The following is a 26,542-nucleotide window of genomic DNA, read 5'->3' as shown; positions in this document are numbered from 1 at the left end:
GTATAATTCTCAGAACATAACTCGATCGGTACCGTTGATAATTACTGAGTGCATTTTCGAAATATGTTATTTTTCCTGCGGCAGCCGTTATCATCGGTTTGCTCTCAAGGAGATATTTTGTTCTCTTCTAGAAGAGAATGATTGCCTGTTCTTTTTTTTGCGGTTTCGAATCGGCCACTACCAGTATTGTTGCGTACATTTTATATTGGACATCAAAGAAATTTAAAAAAAATTTCCCTTTTCCCCTTTTATAATATCAAGTAATAAGAAACAAATGAGTCGTTCAATAATAAAAATTATTTTATTTACAAGAAATATAATCACAATATTTAGTTCATTCAGAGTTCATCCGGAAATTTTTAAATCAGAGTTTATGTTTGTAATGTATCATCTAGTTCTTCGTCCTTTACTACCGATTGTGCAGTGGCTCGCTTTGATACTTTTGTCACAACATCGTTTAATGAGTCTCTTGCTCCAGACTCCAAAATTTCAGAAATTTTTAATAATGTTATGTTGTCGGTTCTTAATCTTAAAATGGAAATTAGTGCCAATTCTGAATTCGATTTTACATAACCATTTTTTTCCTTAGTTCCATTTACTAACATGGGTATTAAATATTTCAAAACTTCAAGATTAATTTGATCTGCAGTCAAGTTCTTCGAAAGATGAATACAGCTTTTTGCTACTAATTGTTTTACATCATTACTATTGTGATTCATTGCTCTCGCTAAAGCAACTATAATATTAACTGGATTTTCAGAACATGCTTTAAGACTATGTTCTAATAAATAAGCTGCTGCTCTAATAGCATTACAAGCAATTGGCACTTTTTCTGATGCAATATTCACCAAAATATTTGAAGTTATTTTTGGATAAAGCGTTGAAGTAAGTATGTGGTTAGGGCATTCTTTAAGGGCTACAAACAAAATAACCGTATGGCCATGTTTTACTAGTAAATCATTTACGCTATCTGCTAAAATTGAATTATTCAGAAAATCTTCTATTTGCAAAGTTGGTAAATATTTCAACATGGCTCCTAAGCAACCTCCGACCGCATTGCGAGTGACGTCCTCGGGATGCCCAATCATACTAAACAAAGTAGCAAAAATTTGTTTTTTTATTGGTTCGGACATTTTATCTCCAGAAGGGCTCACAATACTACGAAGGGCGTGCAACATTGTTTCCCTAACTGAAGAGTCATCTGAGTTTTTAATTCCATTATGGATTTCATTAAATAAGGGATCAGCTCTTGCGTGTATTGCTACCAATTCAGACAAAGCTTTTCCAGCTTTCATTCGTACATTTCTGTTTTGATCATTCAAAGCTTTCAGAAAAGTGGTCTGAAGTTGAGGTAAAAACTGTTTTAAAATAACCCCTACTTTATGAAGCAAAATTGCTAATGTTTCCAATACAGCGGCTTTAACTGCTGCGTTAAAGCGATCTCCCAATATTCGAATCAATGGACCAGTTATATGAACAACAGAAGGCTGTAGAGATTGCGAATTGGTTAAAAAAATAACTTCGCCAAGACCTTGAGCGGCATTTTCTTTTTCTTCTGGCAACCCATTTAATATAGCTTCTCTAAAAATTGGCAACAAAGGCGTGATTCCTTTGGGCAGACAAAAACCTGGAAGCTCTGTTTCTTTTAATTCGCTAGCTGCAAATCTTACTGCTTGTCTAACATCAGTGACATGAGAAATTTGTTGAGTCGTACTGAGTCCTTTAACTACAGCATTAAGACCTTCCCACGACTTTTGTAAAATATCTCTGTCTTCCTCAACCATTAATTTAAGTAAGCATCTAAAAAGTTGAGGAATATACTGTGAATAATCTCCGGGTGAATGTATACAAAACGCAGATAGCAAACTTGCTGTAGACTTTCGAGTACATAGATCGGATGAATTTGATGATATTAACAGAGTATCCATTATGGTACGAATTCCAGTTTCATCAGATACTGATAATATGACAGTTTGACAATAATCAATTTCTTGCTGCTCATTAGGAGTTCCATAAGATTCCGATAGCGCTTCTAATAATGCAGATAAAATTTTTGGCAAAAACTTTGTTAATGCATCTCCAGCAACAGATACAAGGATAGATAAAGCCTTTGTATTAACGGGGGGACACGTTAACTGGGGTACAAGATACGGTAACACTACCCTTGATTTTATTGACATTACTTGTCTTAGGCCATCTAACGTATTTTCTGCAACCAAGGGGTCTGGATCCGATAGTCCCTCTAGCATATAAGGCAAAATATCATCTAATGCTCTGGATCCTACCGTATTATGTAAAGATTCAAATGTTTTTGCAGCTGCTTCTCTCACTTCAGGTAAGGGGTCTTGTAAAGCTTTTCGAACAGTAGGAACTAAGCTATGAACAAATGTGAGAACCATTTCTTTAGATGTAGAAGCCATTATTTCAGATAAGCCAATACAGACTCCTTGGCGTTGATCTGGGTGATCTGAGTTTAATCCATTTTCAAGAATAGGAATGATTTCTGGCAAAACTCGTTCTCCGAGTTTTCTAACTAAATCCCCTAATGTGCGAGCTGCAACCTGTCTTTTGTCATAACTTGTACTTGCTAAACACCCTAAAAGTAAGCCAAAAAGGGTTGGAAGAATTTCACGCAGGGTTCTGGGAGTATTTGTTACGACTACTTTCCACACATGTAATGCAGCTTGACGAACCATTAACGAAACATCACTTCGGCCCATGTAAAGCCCAGACAATACTCTATTTCTGCGTTCATCTCCCAAAAAGCGAATAATAGCTGTATGAGAATGTTCAGTGCCGAAATTATCGTCTTCACTAGCTGTTTCTGTTGTCATTTTTCCAGAAACTCCAGATATACGATATAATAAATCTCCTAAGAGCTGAACTGAACTATATCGTATTCGCCAATTATCATCAAACAATCCTTTTTCAAGCTCAGGAAGAAGAAGCGCTACAGCAGTTTCTGCATACAAATGAACAATCCTTTGTCCTGCTTTTAGTGCAGTATCTCGAACATATTCACTTTCATCTGCCAATGCTTTTAAAATTGGATTGATTATTTGTCCAATATAAGGTGTAAATTCGTCTGGAAAAGCCCCTGGCATATATATAAACATCATTATGTATCCATCCTTTACATGCGGAGCAATGTCTACTCTTTCTGCTGTCGAAATAATTTCGGGCATCAGTTTATGCATTTTTTCTACGCCAAGCCCACCGACCACTTCAGAAAGTCCTTGAGCTGCTCCACTACGGTCCACACTACTTGACTCGGACGTTAAAGTTTCCATTAACCATGGCAATAAATTTTCAAACGAGCTTTCCCCCATACCTTTTACCATGGCACCAAGGGCACGAGCAGATACAGCCCGCACTTCAGGAACCGGATCTAATAAAGATGCTTTAAGGCCAGGAATTATACTTGGTAAATATGGGGACAAGTCCTTTGGATCCGTCAGCGAATACATATTTCCTATTATCTGAGCGGCCATTTTTCTTGTTTCTGTTGACCGATCCATAAAAGCTCGTTGAACCACTGGCATAATAAGGGCCAGTGAGGCGGCATCAATAAAATGAACAAATTTTGTTTTTAATAGGCTTTGTAGACAATAAGATGTATTTTTGGAGGGATCTTCTAGTGCATCCAATAATATAGGAACAATTTCTTGGATTTCAGGATTTTTTATGACAGAACCTATAACTTTAAGAGCTTCTGCGCCAGATTCTTGTACCTTTGTGTGAGAGTCACCAAGAACTTCTATGAGCTTTGGAACTATACTTGGTAAACATGACGAAAGTTGTTTTGGTGCACAGAATGCCATTGCTCCTAGTAACTCAACTGAAGCTGTTTTTGTTCTCCATGAATCTTCATCAAGAGCTTCTAAAAGTGACGGAAGTACAAGTTTAACGCCGTGTGCCGATAACTTTCCCATAACTACTTTAGCAGTGTCATCAGCTGCTTGTCTCACATATTGGGAGGAATCTCCGAAACATTGTAACAAATGTGGCAGCACGTGAACTATATACGGTTCAAATAAACGACCAAGTGTATTACATAATACTTCAAATGCAAACAATGCTCCTTCTCGAGATCTGTAATTTTTTTTTTCTTGAATATAAGTAGTTAATTTAGACATTATATCTAATTGTTTTAGGGATAATATGCCTAGTCCTTTAACAATTCCAGCTATGCCATAAGCAGCTCCACGTCTCTCACCATATTTCTCGGATTTCGCCAATGAATGCAAGAGTTTTTTAATCATTGCAGGGGCTTCATCTTTCACAGAAGGCATAAGATGAGGTAAGCAGTTTGATACAGCTTCTTGGACTTGTTGGGAAGGAGTAGATAGCGCTGTTAATAACCTTTTAACAATTGGTTCAATTCTTTGATCATCTTTTTGTAAATGTCGAGCTAAAGAACCCATAAGGATAACGACTGCTTGACGAATGTTATCAAAACTTTGGGATTTTGGAGCTTTGTCAAGAAAATCTTCAAAAACAGGTAAAAGGTTCACTATGGTCTTATTACCATGTATATCAACTATTTTCAATGCAGCTGCTAACATTTCTTTATGGACAACATCTTCACGATCGCCAAGTCCCTGTGACACCATAAAATGCATTATAACATTAATGTCATCAATGGATACGATGGGTGCGATTTGCGAAAAGGTTATAGCGACACCTCTTCGTGGTTTCCATTGATCTTTAGCTGGTTCAATTTCACGATCGAATTGATCTAATACCGGTGGTATTAGTGCTAATTTATCATTGTAAATTGTGAATAATTTTGTTATTACGATTTTAGTTAAATTTTCATCGTTTAATATTAGTGGCATTAAAGATTCTGCAGCAGCTTTTTGAATACATAGTTCTGAGTGCGTAATATCACCAATAATATCTTCAACTGTTGGAAGAGGTAAGTTTGACTGATCCCATATAACGGTAGCAAGTTCCCGGTTCACTTCAGATATGTCAAATTTCGCTATCCAAAACCTTTTTATTACATGCTGTTGAAGTAGACTATGCAATCGCACAAAATTGATAATACATTTTTTCATTATTTTTATTGCTTTTAAAGCAATATTTCTAAAAGAGTCTTTAGAAAATTGTAAAGCATCTAAAAATATATTAACAATGTCACTATCCGAGTTTGTCCAGGAGTCGGAGTTTTCTAAAGTCTTGGAAACTGCTAAAATGGCAGAGGCTAATGGAATCTCTATCCTACTATTTTTTTTGAATAGATACATCAAAATTTCAAACATACCCAATCTTGGTAAAAATGTTGGATCACAAATACTAATATGCTCAATTTGAGTGTGAGTGTCTATTAATTGTATACATTTTAAAATAAGTTCATTATATAAGTCACTATTCAAATATGATAAGGCTCTTCGAAGAAACTCAAACGCATAGGAAAATGAGGGCGCATCCAAAATATTAATCTTTACGTGGTTTTCAAGATCAAATATTATGCTTTCAATTGATTTCTGAATATTCGAATTAGTTATTTCATCACTTGTTATGGATTTTAGATTTTGCAGCTCAATAGTAGTTAGCGCAATCCTTCGACCAAGTTCGGGATTAAATGGAAAACACAAAGTATGAAAGAATACATATAGATCTGTAAGAACATCCTGGCATAGTGGACTAATGCTTGCTTGCAAAATATCATTTAATAAAGTGTGTAAATGAATAGAAATATTTTTTCCATTTCCAGTACATGCAGCTTTTAGCAAGCTTATTCTGGCAATCAAATTTTCATGCATTTGCTGAACACGATTTTTTATTCTTAATTCTTTCTCTGTTTGGTTTCTTATTTGTTCTTCTTGCTTTTGAGTAAGTTTAACTGTTTTCGACTTCCCTTCTTTTTCCCGTTTTTCGTCAATTTCTCGACGAAGCGCAATTTCTTCTAACTGTTCTTTGTAGCTGTAAACTTTATTTTCTCTTTTCAATCGAACTGTTTCATATTGTGAGTCGATATGAGGTATTACACTTTTATCAAATAATTCACCAGAGGGTGTCATAAAAGTTAAATATTCTTCTTTGGAAATAAGATAATTTTCAGAAAGGCTTAGGTAGCTTTTTATATGCATTACAATTAATGGAACTATACAATTAGGACTTATACGGACCAATGTTGATATGACATTTTCAAAGGGAGCACATGCTTTAAACTTATTTATGTATTCATTAACAATAAAATCTTTTTGGGTCAATATAAAGTTCTCCGGTACTAGCTTAAAATTACGTTGGATGGTTGTTTCCCAAAAATATGGATCGTTGGATGTAATCGCTGGATGGTGTGATACTAGCAAGAGCTCCAGTGCTACTTCAACAGATTCTTCATATGTTATATTCTCCACATGGGCTAACACTTTTAAAGCATCAACAAACGCTTGTACTGGAGTCGAAAATTGATCCGTGCAAAGGTCGCCTTCGCTTTGAATGTTGCATATATTAATACGTTTTTGCAATTCGCATAATGCCAATCTTTCGTATTGGGTTCCTTTAGAATTCCTCATAATTTCTTTCACTTCTTCAACCGTACAACTTCGAACTTTTGATGAATTGCTGCACAAATTATAAACTAAGGTTCGAAATAAAGGTTCTAAACTACCTTTTAAATTATCTGGGTAATATAAAAGTAATAGTTTTGCCATTAATGATAAATTACATAATGTCTCAATTGGAGCTAGAGTAGCAAACTTTTCATTAAAGAAGTTTTGTTTGTTCAAATCAAATACTGTTGCCCAAAAACAGCTGTAATTTTCTGACGGTTTTTCCAATATAAGAATAATACATGTGACACATACGACTTCGGAGAAGTGGCTTAATTGCAAAGAATTCTGCAGTGCTTTACTATATAGTGAAATAAGATCTGGTACAATGTTGTAATGATTAGTTATTGTAGCGTTTTTGATTGATATTAAAAACCATTCAATATAGCTTTGTTTAACTGTTTGACTGATGTTTTTCTGATGTATTCCAGATTTAAAAATATTTAAAATAACACTCGGTAACTCATTCCTGAAGTTTTGAGTCCATAAACCAAACATTTCAAGTGTGCAGCATAGTACTTTTTCTTGTGTCTCACTTTCAAGGGCTTTCCAAAAAAAGTTTACTGCTTCATGTAACATTTCAGGCAGTTGTCCTTGGTCTATTTTATTAAAGCTTAAACAGCCTGCTCCCTAAAAAAAAAGTATACATAAGATTACTTTAGTTTTTAAAAGTACAGAAAAACAGAGTATATACAGAAATTATAGTCTTCTCATTGTAATAAATTCTTTTAGAACAAAAAATGAATTGTTGTGCCAGTCAGACTATACCATATAAAGTCGGCCGATCTTTATGTAATTTTGTATATCGGATCAACTGAAAAAAAATATATAATACTTAAAAAGATCTCAACTTAAAAACGAACAAAATTTGATATTTCCGATCAATCAGTTATATTACTGCTATAGGATTTAGTCGTCCGGTCAGGGTCGTTCCGACTTCTTAGCTGCGTACAACCGAAAGAAGGATGTGTAAAAAGATTGAAAGTCGATTGCTTTAAAATTGATACTGTCGTTCGCGTAGAAACAAACAGACGGACATGCTTATATGAACTAAGGAGGTAACTTCGATCAAGGATATGTGTTCATTGAAGCAAAGAAGGGCACAGAGTGACAATATGGGAGATACACAAAAAAACAAGAAAGGAAAGCTAAATTAGGGCGGAGCCGAAGTTTATATACCCTTGCAGTTAGGGTTGCAGCTTATATTATTATATATATATATCGGATCGTATATAGCTGGACGACCATATATAGCGATTATGAGAATTTAACCATCGAATCAATTTTCTAATAATAATGTTAGAAACAGCCCCAAATATCTTAAAAAATAGGAACGTTGTGCCATTTTCGATCATTCAGTTATATGGCAGCTACAGGATATAGTCGGCCGATTTTTATAAAATTTGGCAGATCGGAATAGATTGCCCTAAATGAAAATCCCATCCGTAGAAAGTCCCATCATTCTAGCTTAAAAAACAAAAGTCAGTATGTCAATTCCGATCGCTCTATGACAGCTTTAGAAAATAGTCGGCCGATCCTTATGAAATTTTTTACATTAGATATTTTGGCCAAATACGATATGCAAACTTAAAAAACATCAAAGATATGGCATTTCCGATCAATCAATTATAGGGCAGCTATAGGATATAGTCGACCGATCCCGGCCGACTTATGTATATACTATCTGCACGGAAAAAAAGATGTGTGCAAAGTTTCAACTCGATGGCTTTGAAAATGAGACTAGTTTGCGTAAAAGACAGACAGACGGACATATTCATATCGTCTCAGGAGGTGATCCTGATCAAGAATATATATACTTTAAAGGGTCGGAGATATATCCTTCACTGTGTTGCACACTTTTGACCACAATTATAATACCCTCTGCAAGGGTATAAAAATAAACTGCGGATCGATTTTGATAATTATTTTTTACACTGTTAAAATTGATCAATGGTAGATTTTTGAAATCAACATTTTCATTTCATATGGACATTGTAATTGGTATTTGTTTTTCATTGTTAGTGTTTAAGTGGAATGACTGTCAATTTTTCATTTCAATTGTTTTAGTTCACACAATAGCCCATAATTTACTGAATATGTCCTAAAAATATCAAAGTGACCCGTCAATTAGATTTTTAGATATCTTAGCCAGTTAAAAAAAGTAGATTGAGAGTTAAGAACACCTTGCCGGCCGTATAAATACATTTTTTCGCAGCGCCATGTAACGGAATATTACATTGAAAAAACCTTTCATTCCTTTATTTTTTCGAAACCAATTTTTTTCAACACGGCATGAACTTTATTACAGGAACTGCTTTATAGGGTCAGAGATTATTCCTTCAATGCTTAAGAAACACATATTGCTTCTCTGACGAAGCTTTAGGAACTGTCAAGGCATTCCATGCCACAGAGAGTGATTGTGAAAATGCTTTCACTAAAGAAGAGAGAACTAAATTATTAAAAGAGAACTAAATTATTCAGTAGTACATAACTAGACATATCTTAAATATATTCTTAATCAGGACGAGTTGATCAATTTTTAACGAGTTTGACTGACCAACTACAGAATGAAGCACTCGGAAAAATAGCATGTTGTCTGTCTGTCTGTTTCTATACATTTTACTGTAATTCTCCAAAGCCTACTGCCACCAATGCATCGTTGAAAGTCGGACGCACCACCTCTAAGCTCTTTAAAATTTGGAAAAAGTGCACAGTCGGCTAAGACCGAAGTTAACTTTTCTTTCTAAATTTTTCTTCTTATTCGGAATTTTCTTTTTATTACTAACCAAATTAAAATTAAACTAAGCAACAAAAATTGTTTCCACTAGAAAAGTGTTGAGGTGATGCAGATCGATTTAACAATACAGTTTTAATAGTCATCAATCCAATCTATCATATGATTTTAGCACCAAAAAATTTATTTTTTACTACTGTGGGTCATTAATTCACTATTTAGAGAAAAATGATACTTTCACATTTTTATTAGATTTGATTTAAATTTAAAGAAGATAAAATTGAATAAATTTACCTTCCGAACAAATATATTACATAAAAAATATAATATATAATATAAGCCCAATAAATTAATACGTTGAAACGGGTATAAAAATATATATATATTATGTGATATTTTACCTGTAAAATGTTCAGCCTATACTCAACCACACTTATTTTTCCATCAGATCCATTTAAAACAGAAAAAATATTTTCCAATAATCCTTTTATTATAAGCCAATCTGAACACTTCAATGACATTAGTTTTAGTGATTCCAACGACTCGCGACGTGCAATATCGCTGACACTATATAAATTTTTTATAAGGACATTTCCCATTTTCTCAGCATAACGACTACAATCAAAATTGACCATGTCAAAAATTAGTCCTATACTTTCAAGTACATTTTCTGGACTTCGTAAAATGGATCTTTGCAATGGGGGTAATATAATGGTATCAAATTCTGTTTGAGTGAATGATTCTAATAATGGGCGGCATGCTTTAATAAAGCACTTATCCGGTTTGTTTTTGCTTGATATCATGCTCTTTACAAAATATTCCGTAATCTTTGTTTTATAGGATTTAAGCATTGTTGGCTGGTTGCATTTAGAGTCGAATTGAACCATTAGTATTAAAATGAGAGTGGTATTAGACGTAGCTTCCATTTCAAATATTGCGTGCAAGGTTTCTTCAAATATTGTTTTATTTTCCCATATTTCAAATAAAATTTTTGCTGCTGCATCTGCCATTCTTTGGTAAGTTGATAACACCGTTATCTGATAAAATAATGACTGATATTCAATTATTCTTTTTCTTTCTGTTTTATAGATATTAGAATTGTTATTCGCTTCTTTTTGTAATAAAGAAATCCATCCCAGTGCAATAACGGATGATTTACAAGATCTTTGTGGAGAGACTGATGCAAACTCTTTAAATAAAAGAGCTTTAAAAACATGTAACATATGTTCTATTGTTAAGTCGTGATGATTTCTGGCCAAGTCAACAATAAGTTCGCGAACAGATCGTTGAGATGAAACATCCTTGTACTTTGTTAATGTAGTTGCAATGACTTTACATATTCCTTTTATTATTGTCGAATTAATTCCTAAAAGTAATTATAAAAGTTTAGTTAGGCTAATTAAAGATCATACCCTAGTTTTTCTTAGCCTATATTATAATGTTTTTAATGAAATTTATTTTAATTACAAAACTGAATTTCTGACATAAATTTAAAATTTACCTCGAAAAAAAATACATATAAAACCGTATCCCTACTCCTTGCGCAGTGCCATATTTGGGTGAGATTATATTATATATATTGGGTAATGTTAATATACTCTATTTTCCTATCTTGTTCCTTGCAAACGTCGTTGCAATTGTTTAACTTTTTGCACTTATATTTTAATACCTGAAGCTCTCTTGTAGGTCTCTCAATCTCATTTCTTTATCAACTCTTTCTAATACTGCTTTTGGTACATTGGTGGGAAATCCATTAGTTAAAAGCTAAATATATTACTATGAATTTCCTCGTTTTCTTCTCGTTAAAATCGTGAAAAAAGCCTTGATTTCAGCCTACAATGGCAGCATTTTCTACTGGCTATGTGAAAGTGTTGCACAAGCTATATGTGCATGGCCTCACAGCATCAGTATCGGATGCCCTTTCTCGAAGAGTTGACCTCCACTATAGTGGATGTCGTGATGTCCCGGAAGAAATGCGATCTTTCATTCTTTCAAGGAATGTGATGGAGATAGCTATAGTGATGTTAGTGATGGTAAGTTGATTAATAAAAGTCTACTATTGTAAGAGGGAAGGTTTCATCTTTCATCCCAATAAAGAGCGAAAATTAGGAAGTCAATCCTCTAAGAGCGAAAATTAGGAAGTTATTTCTGTTCAGATTCTATGAGATCTCTGTGTATTGACTTTAGTTATATAAGGATAAAATTATTTTGACCACCTTTTAATTAAACCAAGTACACTCATTTCTTTATTACCCATATGGATACCCATGGTGGATAAATGGTCGGAAAATTAATACATATAAATATAATTCATCCGTTCATCCGCAAGTATTTATTGTATTAAAGATGTGTGCAAAATTTTATTTAGATCCGAGCATTACTTTTTGAGCTACGTTACGCACCGACTTGAAAAAGTTGTTTTGAGAAAAACGCGTCTAAAGTTTTAAAAGCAATGGAAAGTATATGGAGAGAAAGAAACTAGAAAATCGGTATCTCAGCAAGTTCCTAAGATAATGTTCTATTATATAAAATAATTTCTGAAAAAAAATTTTTTTTGAAGCCTTAAACCATCCTGCCCCCTTAAGTTATTTACTAAACACCAATATTGAAATTTATCCAAATCGGACTGAAGTCTAGATTGGGCGCTAGCAAATCTTTACTGAAGACAACGCTTAACATCATCAGCGTACATAAGTACAAATTAATCAGTTAAGGGAAGGGGCAGCAATGCAAAAAGTAAGGGTCCAATATGGCTTCCTTGGGGTACATCAGATGTGACGCGCACTAATCGCGAGGTAACAGCGAGGTAACATCTTTAAAGAAGACGTGGAGGCATTAATTTTTCAAAAAGCTTTGGAATTGCTGACAATTTAGAATGCAGAGGAATAATGGAATAATGAAATGAAAGATTAGGAAAGATTCCTTCCACATAAGGTTAAAGATCAAAGTCTCCAGTGATAGATTAATGAGTTTGTAGAGCGGTTTGCACAGTGCCTCATCTCAGTTCTTCAGAACATAGGAGGAAAATATACATGTTTACGCTTAGTTTTTACAAAGTTATAAAAATGCTTCGGATCCTGAGTAATCTGACGGTTAAATCCATCAGCAGCGAATATATCAACGTTCATGACTTCTTACCAAGGCCTTATTTCCAAGGCATGTAAGCGTCGAAAAATATATTCAATGTGTAATAAATGTAAATGTAAGGCAATGTTTATATCTTTACCTGCCAGTAGATTGGACCAGTCAAAATCCAAAATGAATTTGTTCAGTTTCGTAAAATCAGCCTTAGGAACGAAACGAACTTAATGAGATTTAAGTGGAGACTAAAGGTCCAATTAAAGTATTGGTTTCGATTAAAACCTCAAAAGTGGGAATGATATGGATCCTTCGGATTATAAAGGGGCAATGTTATGGAAAGCGGAATTCCATCCGGATTTGAAACGAAACACAAGTCCAACAGCCGACCTAAAGAATTTTTAACGTGGTTATTCCCACGGAAGTCATGGTGAGTGTTAAGCAATAAAGTCGGTGAATTGTCAACATTAGACCACTTGAGTTCTGGGATGTTAATGTCACCAACTGGTCACAATCAGAAAGAAGATTTAAAATGAATCGAATGGCGGAAAAATGTTGCTAGTATGTAGGCGGTTCGGACGAAGGTGGTATGTAGCAACAGGTAACTTATAAAGATTGACTGGACAAAATGATTTTAATGCAAAGAAATTCAATGTCACCAAACTCTTGTGATTGTACCTCTTTCGAAACGAATTTAGAGTCTACAGAAATTAATACTACTCCTCTCCTTCGCAGAGTTCTATCACATCCAAAAGTGGTGTACATACTAGGAAAAACTTCGGAGCTTAAGATCTCCGGCTTTAACCAAGTTTCTGTAAATACAATAATGTGAGATTCAAAGAAAGAACTATCAGAATTCAGTTTGGGAAGTTTACTACGTAACCCTCTACTATTCTGAGAGGTAAGTGTTAGTGAAGACATTAGTTTTTTGAAACTGAGCAAGATGAGGTGGAAGGTTGGTCAGTGGCCGTAACCTGTGGGAGTTTTACACCCACAGGTTTGGTAATTTTTTTTTTCACCGTACTTGGCTGATGTTCTTGGACGAAAATATTCTCTGGCCAAAAGCTCTATTAACAAATCGTCTTGAACATCGTCACAGGCACAAGTATTTTGAAAGATGACGTGTGCCTGGTGTATGAGTATTTAAAATTTGTAATATCCACTACCTTTATGTCGGCTTTTGTTTTGGCTTTGATGTAAGCCGAGATATCAATCTCAGAAGTATCATGGGTAAGCCGGAAAACAAATATATGTTTCGATGGTGGGATCACCTGTAAGGGTAGTTACTAAAACTGCAGCATTGATATGAACCGGGGGTCCGGACGGTTGATTACCCTGTTGGGTGATTTTTAGGGGGGTTTGAACTAATGGGTCTGGTGGTATCACTTGGAGCGGTGCCACTGAGGACATATCGGACAATTGCTCGTATATACTGAGAAATTTGGAAGCGGCTTCATAATTGTCGGCTGTGTAGGCTGAAGATTATGTGCCACAAGCCCATCACTAACAGCGGATTTCTTAAACTTTGAAGACTCATTTAGTAGGTGAAGACTACTAATATGTCAATCAAGCGCACAGAGTTGGCCATCGATTTTGCAAAAAGCGCTAACCAACTATTTAAATCAGACAACAACAACCGTCATAGCAAAAGTAGAGACCAGACCTATGTGAAATGATTTTTTTTTTTTGATTGAGCCCATGTAAAATATCGTGGAACATCAGAATACAGCAGTGTTTTTGCAAAGTTGCAATTCATACTGGAATGCTAGTCGAAGAAATGCCCCTGATGTAAATGCTCGATGAACTTTTTGGCGTTGTTGGTCAATTCCTTCAAGTCGATTAACTATGAATCTGCGTGATTCTCTTCGTTGCAGTTGTCTTTCTTGATTACGTTCATCTCGTGGCTCTTGCGATTCTGATTCACGCAACTGCGTCATGCTCACACGCGCATTTGCATTATCTTCTTCGATTTGTTCGCCTGGTCTTCGTGCTCTTATATCTCGCGCGGTTGTGGATTTGACCGTTCGACGACTCAAATTGGCCCCTTTGCCTTTTCTTGGCATTGCGACAGTAATACGTACAACCATCACTGCTAAGATTGTACACAATACAAAATGGCTAAAAAATGTATAGTGAGTAAGATAGGGGACCGGAATGACAGCGGGGATAACAACTGACTCGACTGATATTGTAGTTGATAAATTATCGAGCGGCGAAGGCGGGAGACCAAATTTCAAATTGAACAAGAATGGAAAGCTAACTTCGGGCGGAGCCGAAGTTGATATACCCTTGCAGTTCAGTCGCAGTCCGCTAGGTGGCGCCACGCATCTTATATTATTAGATATATAGCAGAACGTATATAGTCGGCCGATCTTTATGAAATTTAGCATATCGAATTATTTTGCCCAAACAGTGATCTGTACCAAGTCACATCTTTCTAACTTAAAAAACACCAAATTTATGCCAATTTCGATCGTTCTATGACAGCTATAGGATATAGTCGGCCGATCCTTATGAAATTTTGTACATAAGATATTTTGGTCAAATATAACATGTGTGGAAAGTCCCAACCCTCTAACTTAAAAAACACCAAAGTTATGGCATTTCCGATCAATCAGTTATATGGCAGCTATAGGATATAGTCGACCGATCCCGGCCGTTCCGACTTATATACTACCTGCAAAGGATTCTTTCCTTTCTGGGTGTGTGCAAAGTTTCAACTCGATAGCTCCAAAACTGAGAGACTAGTTTGCGTAGAAACCGACAGACAGACAGACAGACGGACAGACGGACATGCTCATATCGACTCAGGAGGTGATCCTGATCAAGAATATATATACTTTATAGGAGATGTCTCCTTCACTGCGTTGCACACTTTTGACCAAAATTATAATACCCTCTGCAAGGGTATAAAAATAGATGTTGTCCGATCCTCAGCCCTACCGAATATGCCCACAAAATTTAACGAAAATCGGTCGAGCCATTTCGGAGGAGTAGAGCTACTAACACCGTGATAATAGAATTTTATATATCAGATTAAATTTTTTTTATTTATGAATAAAAAGAAATGTAAGAAAGCACCGGATAATTATTTAATAAGAATCCTATTAAAAACGCAGTAAGCACAAAAAACACGTCCGTTCGCTTTAAGAAAAAGAGATAGATTTTTAAAAATCTTTATTATTTATTGCTATTATTACAAAATTATCATAGATAATCGTATCTTTAAAAAAAAATATAACATTTAAAAAAGGGAAAATGAAAAAAGAATAATTTAAAAAAAATTACAAAAAAAAACTATTAAAACTATATTAAAAAAATATTATTTATTCCTTACTTATTTTATCTTGTAAAATGTTAACAAAATCAATGTTTTTTCCGTTCATCTGAATAGGTTTGGCTGGAAAATTTTTAGTTTTCAATTAAACTTGGCGGTGTAGTGACATATTTTTTTTTTTTTTTTTTTTTATTAAACTTTGCTTTTATTTATTGGATCTTCTCTTAATTTTGAGACTAACAATAAGTTTTCAAATCTTAACATTAACATTTAACTAACAGTAGACTAAGACTGCATTCTGGTTGCACGTTCCTCAAGACGGTCGCTGGGTGGGTAGGTCATTCCGACGAAGTCGTGATTGGATACTCAACCTTGTTAGACCTCTCGCCAGGTGGTTAGGGTGCGACAATAGCTTGCTAAAGTACTTTTCCTTCTGTTCTGCGATTACATCTTTGACTGGAAGAATGTTTAAGTCGCGATGTATGTTTTCGTTGCGAACGTACCAAGGTGCCCCGGTGATTGTTCTCAAGATCTTCGACTGAGCTCGCTGGACTATGTCAATATTGCTATTGCTGGCATTCCCCCATAACTGGGAGCCGTACATCCATATAGGTTTAAGTACCGAGTTATACAGCAGGACTTTATATTCAAGGCAAAGGGGAGACCGAGCGTTGATAAGCCAATGAAGGCTGCTGGCTTTTAGCTTTAGGTGGGTTCTTTTAGCTTCTATGTGCCGACGCCATGTGAGTCTTCTATCGAGGTGTACTCCTAGATATGTTACCTCGTTTGCTTGCGGGAGTAGGGTGTTGTTTAGCGTAAGGGGCGGGCAGTTTTGCCTATTCAAGGTGAACGTAACGTGCTTGCATTTTTGTTCGTTTACTTTAATTCGCCAGTCTGATAGCCATTTTTCAACATCCACCAGATGAAGAGCTAGCTGCGCAGTTGCTTGCATCGGGCATTTTGAGCGGCTAAGAATAGCTGTATCATCAGCAAACGTAGATGTTGTTAATCGTGTGCTTGTCGGGATGTCTGCTGTGTAGAGAACATATAATGTTGGTCCGAGTACGCTTCCTTGAGGAACTCCAGCTCCAACAGTGAATTCGTCAGATATATCAGTGTTGCACCTCACAGCAAATTTTCTGTCGTAGAGGTAAGACTCTAAAAGCTTGTGGGTATTACAAGGGAGCATTGTCTTGATTTTGTACATTAGACCTTCTAGCCAGACTCTATCAAATGCTTGAGAGACATCTAGAAATATTGCGGTACAGTACTCGCGTTTTTCGAATGCATTCCGAATTTCCGCTGTTATCCGGTTGACCTGCTCAATTGTACCGTGCTTTTCACGAAACCCAAACTGATGTGACGGGATTCCTTCCTGGATCCTTAGGTATGTGTTTATTCGAGTCAGAATGCATTTCTCAAAGAGTTTAGATAAGCATGAAAGTAGGCTTATAGGTCTATACGACGTGGGAATTGTGTGGTCTTTTCCCGGCTTTGCTATCATTATTATAATTGACTTTTTCCATCTCGCTGGAAAGTGGCCAAGTTTTGCGATGGCATTGAAGAGCTGGGTGATAGTGCAGACGGCGCAATATGGAAGCTCAATGATCATTTTGGGAGTTATGAGGTCGCAGCCTGGTGATTTTTTCGGATTTAGTTGGTTTTTGATGATATTAGCGATTTCGTTTGGGCGAAACTTGATTGGTTCATGTTGAAGCTGAGGCTCATATGGTAAAGTCGGCAGAGTAAAGGCACTAGTGGCCGGATTTGGTTGGAAGATATTTTTGAGGTGATTGGCAAACGTGCTGGCTCTGTCTGCATCGCTGCGCGCCCAGCCGCCTGTGGGATTTCTAATAGGCATCACTGTTTCTTTCGGTGAGCTTAGAGTTGGGTGAGCTCTCCATAGTGAGTGTTTTGTACTAGAAGTTGACAATTGCTCTATATAGCGGCGGTGGACATAAGCTTCTTCTTGCTGTAGGGCTTTAGTAAGTTGACGTGAGGCATGTCTAAAGCTTTGCTTAGTAGATGGCGATCTGTGGAATTGCCACTCGCGACGTGAACGCCGCTTTTCGAGGACGAGCTGTTCGATTTGTAGATTTGTCTTTTTATTGCTTTGTGTATTTATAGTTTGCGATGTTGAGGCTCGAGCTGCAGAGACGAGTACAGACTCAAGTGAATTAACAAAGCTGTCTACGTTGGCTTCATCGTGGAGATGAGGACTTAGCTCAATGTGTGAGCTGATATATTTTCTGTACTTAACCCAATTGGTTTTCTGTGAGGTCAATTTTAATGGTTTTTCCAATGTTCCTGGATGTCGCAGTAGAATAAACAGGACAGGCGAGTGATCAGATGAAAGATCCGATAGGCAATTGGCGCTTATCAGATTTTTAGGGATGTTTTTGGTAATCGCAAAGTCTATTAAATCTGGTAGTTTCCTTGGGTCTGCCGGCCAGTATGTTGGTGTGCCAGAAGAAACATAGTCGAGCTTGTTCTTGGCTTTGATAATTGCATTATAGAGCTGCTTCCCTTTTGGAGTCACGAGACGGGATCCCCAGTGTGTGTGCTTGGCATTGTAGTCTCCTGCTGCTATGAAGTGGTCTCCAAGTGTGTTGAAAAACTGCATAAACTCATCTTCAGCTATATTGAAGCGAGGGGGGCAGTATACGGCGGCTAGTGTAAGTTGGTTGCCAGTATTTAGTTGTATATTTATAGATGTGGCCTGTAGGTAGTTTTTAGCAAATTTGTTTTGATAATGGTGCTTTATGCGGCTTCTGATTAGAATTCCAGTCCCACCATGTGCTTTACCATCTGGATGATTTGTTCCGTAGAATGAATATCCTCGTAGTTGAAAATTGTATTTGTTTGTGAGGTGTGTTTCCGAAAGCAGCATTACATCGATGTGATTGTCGAGTAGGAATTGAGCTAACTCAAGTTTATGTTGCGAAACGCCGTTAGCGTTCCACGTAGATATCCGTAGGAAAGCCATTATTTGGATTGTTGTGAAACCAGCATTTGAATCAATAGATTTTGGTTTCGCATTAAATCTTGCATAGTTGTGCGCATAAACGACATAAATTCCGTCAGGCTTTGTTGTAGGCTGCATATCATAGCTTCAAAGTTGCTTTTTGGCTGCTCTGTTGGTTGATGTTGCTGAGCCGTGTTCGGTTCTTGATATGCTGATTGCAGAAATGAGCTTCTTGAGGCAGGTGTCGCCGGTCCTGATTTTAAGGCGCTTGCGTATGTCACATTTTTGTCAACGTTAATGGGTCCTAGTGAGGATCTGGCTGCAGTCGAGAAGAAGACTTCAGGGTTTGATCTGGACGCCGTGAACTGTCCATTTTGGGTGCGGGCAGCTATTCCTTTCTGGTGGATGCGACTTTTCAGCTCCTTATAGACTGGGCATCCTCTATAATTAGCAGTGTGATTGCCACCGCAGTTGCCGCACTTTTTCGAGTTGCTGTCATCTTTGCTCGCTGGGCAGTGTGCGGAGTCATGAAGCTCTCCGCAAACTACACACACCGGGCGCAGTTTACAGTATGACCTTGTATGGCCATATTCCTGGCAGTTCGCACATTGTACCGGGCCATTGCGTTTGTGCGGTTCCTCAACTGTAATTCTGCGGTGCAGCAGGTACTGAAGATTGTATATTGGGTGCACTTCGTATTTCTTCAGGAGCTTGGTTTCTGGTTCAAGCTCAACCTTAAAGAGTGGCTGCGGCTTTCTATCCCTGTTAAGGATATTAAAGACTGTCTTGGCGCTAAAACCCTTCTCCTGTAGCGCCTTTTTTATCTCTGCAGGCGTTACTTCGGGCTCTATGCCCTTAAGTACGACTTGCAGGCCCTTGCTGCTTTTTAGCTGGTACGTGTAAAAGTTCTTTTTATTCTCGGTAAGATATTTTGATAATACTCTATAGTTATCTTCAGACTTCATTTGAACTTTTGTTTCTTGAATGTTGCCCTTTACAAGGGGTATTATGTGGAAGTTATCCTTACCAATAAGCTCAATAATTTTGTTGACAAGAACATTGGAACTTTTTTCGCGTATATAGATAGGCGGAGGTTTTGGCTTCCTTTTCCCAACTTCAGTGGATTCGACCGCCTCAACCTCATCGGCGTCTGCCAAGATTTTAAATCGGTTTGAGTTAATGGGCGTTTCTTTTGCTACTAGGCTAGCATTGCCACGGGTTATTTTGCGTTTGGAATTCAGGGGGCTCAGCTTCCTTTTGATTTGGATATAGCGGTCCATGCCAGTCTGCACAGCCGGCTTAATATAGTCATTGTTTTTGTTTTTGTTTTGGTTTTCGGGCAGCGCGGACGTATTACTATTTGCGCTGCTAGCTGATGACGTCGTTAAACGCGCTGTCGATACAGTTGCGGTTGTTGTTGTTGTTACTGTTGACGTTGTCAAAGAAATTGAGGTGCTAGTTACTGCACTCTTTGGCTGCAGAGACATCGATGGTATCGAGGGGGAGCAGGAACGCGCTCTCTCGCTCTCTACGTTTAAGAATTCGGTCAAGTTGGGGGTAATTGACCGAGCTTGATCGGAGCTTGCATGGTTTTCGGTTGCTTTAAAAGAGAAGTACGCGTTGTTTCTTTGTACTGAGAGCCGTCTCTCGTCTAGCTCACGTTGACGTTGTGTGCGAACGTCGTTTGAACTCATTGCAGTCGAGGTTGATTTAGTTTGAGTTTTAAGTGTTGTGTTTTATATTAATTAATTAATTAATTAATCAATATAAACATTAGCGATTTCATCGCAAAAAGCGTCTTTTCGCGTTATTGTAGATTTCTTAGAGCAGTCACTGCACTTTTATGATTTTATTGAATATTTTTTCCCGGAGCACAATAAAAAACACGTCTGCATGCGACGACTGCAATCGAACTCTCGAACAATCGAACATATTTTTGATGCCAATTTTTATTTTCATATATTTTCTTTAAATTAATTGAAAAATGGCACGCGGAGAACAACTATCCGAGTATAAAAGAGGCCAAATTGAAGCCTACCGTGAAAGTGGTCTTAGGCCATGGCAAAATCGCTCAAAAAATTGGACGAAGCCAAAATTTTGTGAGTAATTTTTTTAGAAACAAACCAGAACATGGCAAAAATATGAAAGGTGGAGTCAAACACACCACCTCTGCATCAGACTGGTCGCATATTGTGCCAGCTGCGTCCGATTCGCATCTTTCAGCACCCAAAATTAAAAAAATTTGGGTTATAAAGCCAGTGTGTCAACAGTTAAAAAGAGTGATTTCGTCGGCTGATCATCTAAAACGAATAAAACTTAAAAAAACAACCGTTAAATATTTTTTTTTAGTGCAGACTAAAACTACAGTTCCTAGAAACTGAACGAAGGAAAAAAAAGAAGTGATAATAGGATTTTTGGGACACCTTTTTGCAAACAAAATTTAAATTGTGAAATTTGTTAAAAAATTTTTTTTTTAAATAGTTGTTAGCAACGAAAAAATCCTTCGTTCAAGCTCTAGAGAATCGTATCTCGAAGGCCTGGGCAAAATTTGTTCAAGATCGGTTAAGTAGATTCCGAGAAATCATGACAACCGACTTCAAAAACACAGTTATGAGAAAAACGCGTTTAAATTTGCGCTTTGCCTATACCTGACCTCGAGCGTCCACCTTTTTAAGGCAGTATCTCCGAAGCTTTCACTGGAAAATTAAGGAGAATATTCTCGAGATTCTGTAGAAATTTATAAGACAATAAAAAAAAAAAAAATCGATTTTTTTGAAGCTTCCAAGCCCATCTTTATTTATTGAATGTAACAATTATCTGTTATTTTAAATTAATTTTATATAAAAGTAAGGCTAAATTTTTATAATAGAGATTCAAATCTGATAACTAAATCATATATGTAGCTGTCATAGGAAATACATGATTATGTGTTTTATTACACTTCAATTAAATCTTATGCTTTTAAAACTCTTCCCCCATCCAATCCCCAAGCATTATTTATAATGCCGTTAAATTATGCACGTAAAGCTTCACGACTGCTCTTTGCGCACAAGGACATAAGCTGGACGAGCAAATGGCAGAATGTGGTTTTATCTGACGAAAAAAATTTAATTTGGACGGCCGTGATGGATACAATTATTATTATTTCGATATTCGAAAGGAAGAGCATTTCCTGAGCCGTCGCCATAGCTGTAAGGGAGGCGTAATGGTTTGGGGGTCGGTATCAGTCTTTGGCACTTGCGACCTGCAATTTATTATTTCCCAAATGAACGTGGAAACCTACAAATCTACATATAACACAGGCTGCGTTTCCTCATTATTTAGGTTGAACCTATTCAGATAAACGAAAAATAATTGATTTTGTTAACCTTTCAGAAGAAAAAATAATTAAGGAATAAATATGTTTTTGAAAAACCTTCTTTATATTTTAATTTTAATATGATTTAAGAATTAAAGTCGGAGTAAATCGGAAAACTGGTTTAGGAAATATAGATATATGTATTTCTATCTCTGAGATCATGAACCTATTCAGTTGAGCAATTCAGTTTTTGGTTTTTAAATTTGGAAGCTTTGTGAAAAGCGAAAAGCATAACCTACAAAACGATGCTATTTATGACAAGTTTGGTTATTGCGTTAAACACAATAAAACACACGAAAAATTATACATGTGTAAAAATGGAGTAAATAACGCCAAAAATTGCTTCGTTTTACTTTGTAAAAGGTAAATCTGCTAGAGAAACATTCCTTGAGATTAATGGTGTGTTAGGGGGTGGTATTCTATCACTTCGAACCACGAAGAAATGGTTTCGACAATTCAAAGCCAGTGAAATCGACACCATGGATAAGCCAGCCGGTGGAAGACCTTTGACTACGAATACCGATCAAATCATGGAAAACATCGAGCTAAACCGGCATGTGACATCTCGTGCCATTTCCGAGGAGATAGGAGTTAGTCACCAAACCGTTTTAAACCATCTGCAAAAGGCTGGATACAGAAAAAAGCTGAATGTTTGGGTGCCGCACGATTTGACGCAAAAAACCTGTTTGAAAATGATAAACAGAAGATAACTTCGGACGAAGCTAAAATTTTTGTCATCCTGATCAAGAATATATAAACCTTAAAAAGTCTCCGAAGATTCCTTAAAAGTATTATTATTAAAATATTTCCACATAATATTTTCCACTTAAAATAACTTTCAAAGTATAGGTTTCGGTCACTTTGAAGACGACGTTGATACTAAGTTGGAGCAAGCGCGCAAGCTAAATATAATCGAACCCACAGAGTCCCGGTACCGAGAAAAGTACCCTTTTGGGTTTCCCAACTGATCTTTTTATCTGGATTTCAAGCTACTTTTTTGGGAGAACACAAAGTGTCTTGTCTGGAGTCTTCAATAAGGAGTGCGTCGAGATCACATAGAATCTTTACAAAAAAAACTTCCTGACTTTCGCTCTTAGGGGACTTAATTGGGATGCAAATCATAGTAGACTTTTATTAAGCAACCTACCATCATTAAGGACGTAGGACGATAAAAGTATTTATTATGTTAATTTTATAATTCATTATCTATAAATGTTTTATTGAGGTATTAACTTTTAATCATTGGTTATTACGAACAGTAGTAATCGATTAGTAGTCGATTGCGATACCGATAGTCATAGTTAGTATTTTGCGTAACAGTTTGGTATTGTACACTGAGAAAAAGATATGGAACTCTAGAAAGTTAAATATGACGCGCTCGTGTTGAGTTGGTCGTCAAAAATTTGGATTCCACGGAACAAGCCTGAGCGCGTAAAATACCGACAGGAATGAGAGTGGATTTACAGTCCAGTAGACTGACGACTTTGGCGAATAGCGTTATTGTCTTTGCATTCGGCGATCACTTGTAAAGCGTTATTCTCGTCCGCTTACCCATTTGCATTGAGCGCGGAGCAAGAAATCCCTCTGACGCCGAATGATCTGCTCAAGAGAGCAACTTTCCCGCCAGATACCCCAGACTTAAATGAAAACCCTATTAAGGAAAGCGCTCAACGTCTTCAACCCTTCAACCGCATAGCAAAGATGTTAAAAAACTGTGGGTTTTGGAGTACTTGTTCACGCTGACACGGAGAGAGACGTATTGCCGCAGAGGGAAGCCGATTGGTCAAGGAGACATCGTCTGCGTTTGTGACCCAGCTTTACCACGTCGAGATTGGCAGAAAAGCACCTTTGCTGGAGTGGATGGTGACATCAGACGGGACAGTGATCGAACCATGCATGGGGATCGGACCCGATGGATAATGCGACCCGCTTCAAAGTTGTCGGTTTTGGATTTAAGTGAAGATGTTCTTTACGGAGGTGAGGATGTCGCCGGTCGATTGCAATACCGTTAGTTCTAGTTAGTACATGGTATCACAGTTTGGTATTGGGCCCTGATGAAATGACTTTGCATTTGATACTTTGAGCATTCGTCGTATTGTGAAATAATACTACTTTTATAAACTCTTTTTTTTTTAAAGATCATATCGTGAACCAAAGTTCCGTGAACCAAAGTCCTGTGAATCAAACCAAACGATTGCATTCAATGGCTTTCCACAAATCGTTAAAAAAAAAAAGTCCTCAAAGCTTTCAATTTCAAGTATAAACAACACTGGTAAAATGTAATAATCTGAAATTAATGAAATCTCCAATCTACAACATATAGAAACATTGGAATTGTATAGATATAAATTTGAAAATTTCAAGTTTCAGTTTGTGATCAAAAAATATGGTAAAAAGAAAGGAAAGCTAACTTCGGGCGGAGACGAAGTTGATATACCCTTGCAGTTAAGGTTGTGCCATTTCCGATCGTTCAGTTATATGGCGGCTATAGGCTATAGTCTGCCAATCCTTATGAAATTTATCAGATTTTAACGGATTAGATTGCCCAAAAAGGAATTCGTAGAAAGTCCCATCATTCTAGCTAAAAAAAACACCACAGTTATGAAATTTCCGATCAATCAGTTTTATGGCAGCTATAGGATTTAGCCGACCGATCCTGGCTGTTCCGACTTATATATTGCCTGCAAACAAAAGAAGGATGTGAGCAAAGCTTCAACTCGATAACTTTAGAACTGATAGACTAGTTTACGTAGAAACAGACAGACGGACATGCTCATATCGACTCAGGAGGTCATCCTGATCAAGAATATATATACTTTTTAGGGTCGCTGTCGGGGTCTCTTTCGCTGCGTTGCACACTTTTGATAAAAATTATAATACCCTCTGCAATGGTAACAATATAAAATAAATATGTCTTTGTATATCCAAGGAAATTTTTTGTATACGCAATCAGAGGCCCTTCTGAATACAATATATAGTAAAATTTTTTTATAGGTGCACCGCGAAAACTGAGCAAGTTATATACCTATGTATCATATACCTATGTATATGAACATATATTTTTGTTCTAGACTTTCTTTTAGAGAAACAGTAGTGAAAGCAGTAATGAAATAATTTGATTTTGTCGGCTTGTTTTAAATGTGGTTTAGATTACTCCAAGATGTGTCCCACTTATTGAAAGGCTTTTCAACGTTTCGTTGGGGAAAAAACAGTAAGTTCCACGAGGATGTAAGGATTGTACAAGGATGTAAGGATTGTAAAATCGGAGGTAGCATTTTTACACAAAAACTAGCCCATTCTTGCCCGTAAAAATGGTAAAAAAAAAAATTTTTTTTTAAAAAGCGTTCGTTCATCCGCAAGTATTTATTGTATAAAAAATGTGTGAAAAATTTTATTTAGATCCAAGCATTACTTTTTGAGTTACGTTAAGCACCGACTTTAAAAAGTTGTTTTGATAAAAACGCGTCTAAAGTTTTAAAAGCAATTGAAAGTACATACATATATGGAGAGAAAGAAACTAGAAAATCGGTATCTCAGCGAGCTTTAGTCCGATCGACATGAAACTTTCACAGGATATTCCTAAGATAATGTTCTATTATATAAAAAAAATTTTGAAAATTTTTTTTTTTAAGTTTCAAACCATCCTCCCCTTTTAAACCCATGGTTCAATGATTAATATTAAGCCTATTAATCGAAAGGTCGTGGGTTCGATTCCCAGTAGAAAAATCTATGTATATGTATTATGAGTTGATTTTTGTTTAATTTAATTTTTTTTTTTAAATATCGTAGACAGCTTGGAGACTTTCATGTCGGTCCAATATACAAAATCCCTGTGAAGGGTGAGTAATTACTAAATATAGTTTGCAATATTAATAGTGTAATGTTACTTAACATATTAATTTAGTTTACTTTTGGTACACTATAAATTAACAGAAATTAGCAAATTAGGAGATTATAAGGGGAATTTTTTCTTTCATTTTGGGTCATGAATGAGAGCTGATTATGCTTTCTTTTCGGGGCTAATTCAGCTCTGAAATCAGGACTGATTTCGAGAAAATTTTTACTCCTGAATCCTGTTTGGAGAGTACATATGTACATACATACATATGTATGTATGTATGTATGTCGATAGTCAACGATTATAGACATTTTTGGAGTACCTTAAATTTTCTAGTCAGATTATTCAAACTTCTTGTTATTAATGTTTAAAAGCAAGAATCTATTGCGGCTTTGGAGTTAACTTTTTATGTATATACATATATATGTACATATTTGCGTGCATGTGTGCACATGTAAGACTTACCCGGATTTTGTAAAACCGCAGACACATTCTGGAAGAGAATGCGCCTTTCCTCAACAGAAACATTCAATGCCCTGCCAGGTAAATCCCGCAAAGCATTTGATAACTAAAAATAATCCAAAAATATTATTTGTTATTTATGTTTAGTTATCAATTTTAACCTGTTCATTCGCCATATTGAGTGCAACGTGAAAATATGTCAAAATGCTATCTAAAGAGGTTAATTGTAGAGGTTGTAATCGATAACAGTAAGCCAATATATAGAATATT

The 26,542-nt window shown here is 36.4% G+C and overlaps 1 protein-coding gene across 3 annotated transcripts; it reads right to left on the bottom strand.

The window, feature by feature from the left end:
* Positions 1 to 282: 282 nt before the first annotated feature.
* On the bottom strand, positions 283 to 26,542 carry LOC26514071 (eIF-2-alpha kinase activator GCN1). Of its 3 annotated transcripts, XM_014910082.3 has the most exons (4): positions 26,434 to 26,542; positions 26,276 to 26,378; positions 9,696 to 10,660; positions 283 to 7,190 (listed from the first exon to the last, which is right to left on the bottom strand). In XM_014910082.3, exons 1-4 carry the CDS (start codon positions 26,446 to 26,448, stop codon positions 372 to 374), a joined length of 7,902 nt encoding a protein of 2,633 aa, XP_014765568.1. In that variant the 5' UTR covers positions 26,449 to 26,542; the 3' UTR covers positions 283 to 371. The 3 variants fall into 3 exon arrangements, with proteins under 3 accessions (XP_014765568.1, XP_014765567.1, XP_014765569.1); XM_014910081.3 differs by lacking the exon at positions 9,696 to 10,660 and having other exon boundaries at positions 6,719 to 7,190; positions 26,434 to 26,541; XM_014910083.3 differs by lacking the exons at positions 283 to 7,190; positions 9,696 to 10,660 and adding an exon at positions 21,384 to 21,945 and having other exon boundaries at positions 26,434 to 26,541.

This window comes from Drosophila ananassae, chromosome 2R (assembly GCF_017639315.1).
Source record: "Drosophila ananassae strain 14024-0371.13 chromosome 2R, ASM1763931v2, whole genome shotgun sequence".
Taxonomy (NCBI): Eukaryota; Metazoa; Arthropoda; class Insecta; order Diptera; family Drosophilidae; genus Drosophila; species Drosophila ananassae.
The sequence above is the reverse complement of the archived record's forward strand: the minus strand, read 5'-3'. Positions and strand labels throughout refer to the sequence as shown.

Coding starts and splice junctions, on each gene's coding strand:
- LOC26514071 (XM_014910082.3), bottom strand. Junction 10,661..26,275: donor TGCGGTTTTACAAAATCCGG/GTAAGTCTTACA, acceptor AATTACTTTTAG/GAATTAATTCGACAATAATA. Junction 7,191..9,695: donor ATAGGCTGAACATTTTACAG/GTAAAATATCAC, acceptor CTTTTTTTTTAG/GGAGCAGGCTGTTTAAGCTT.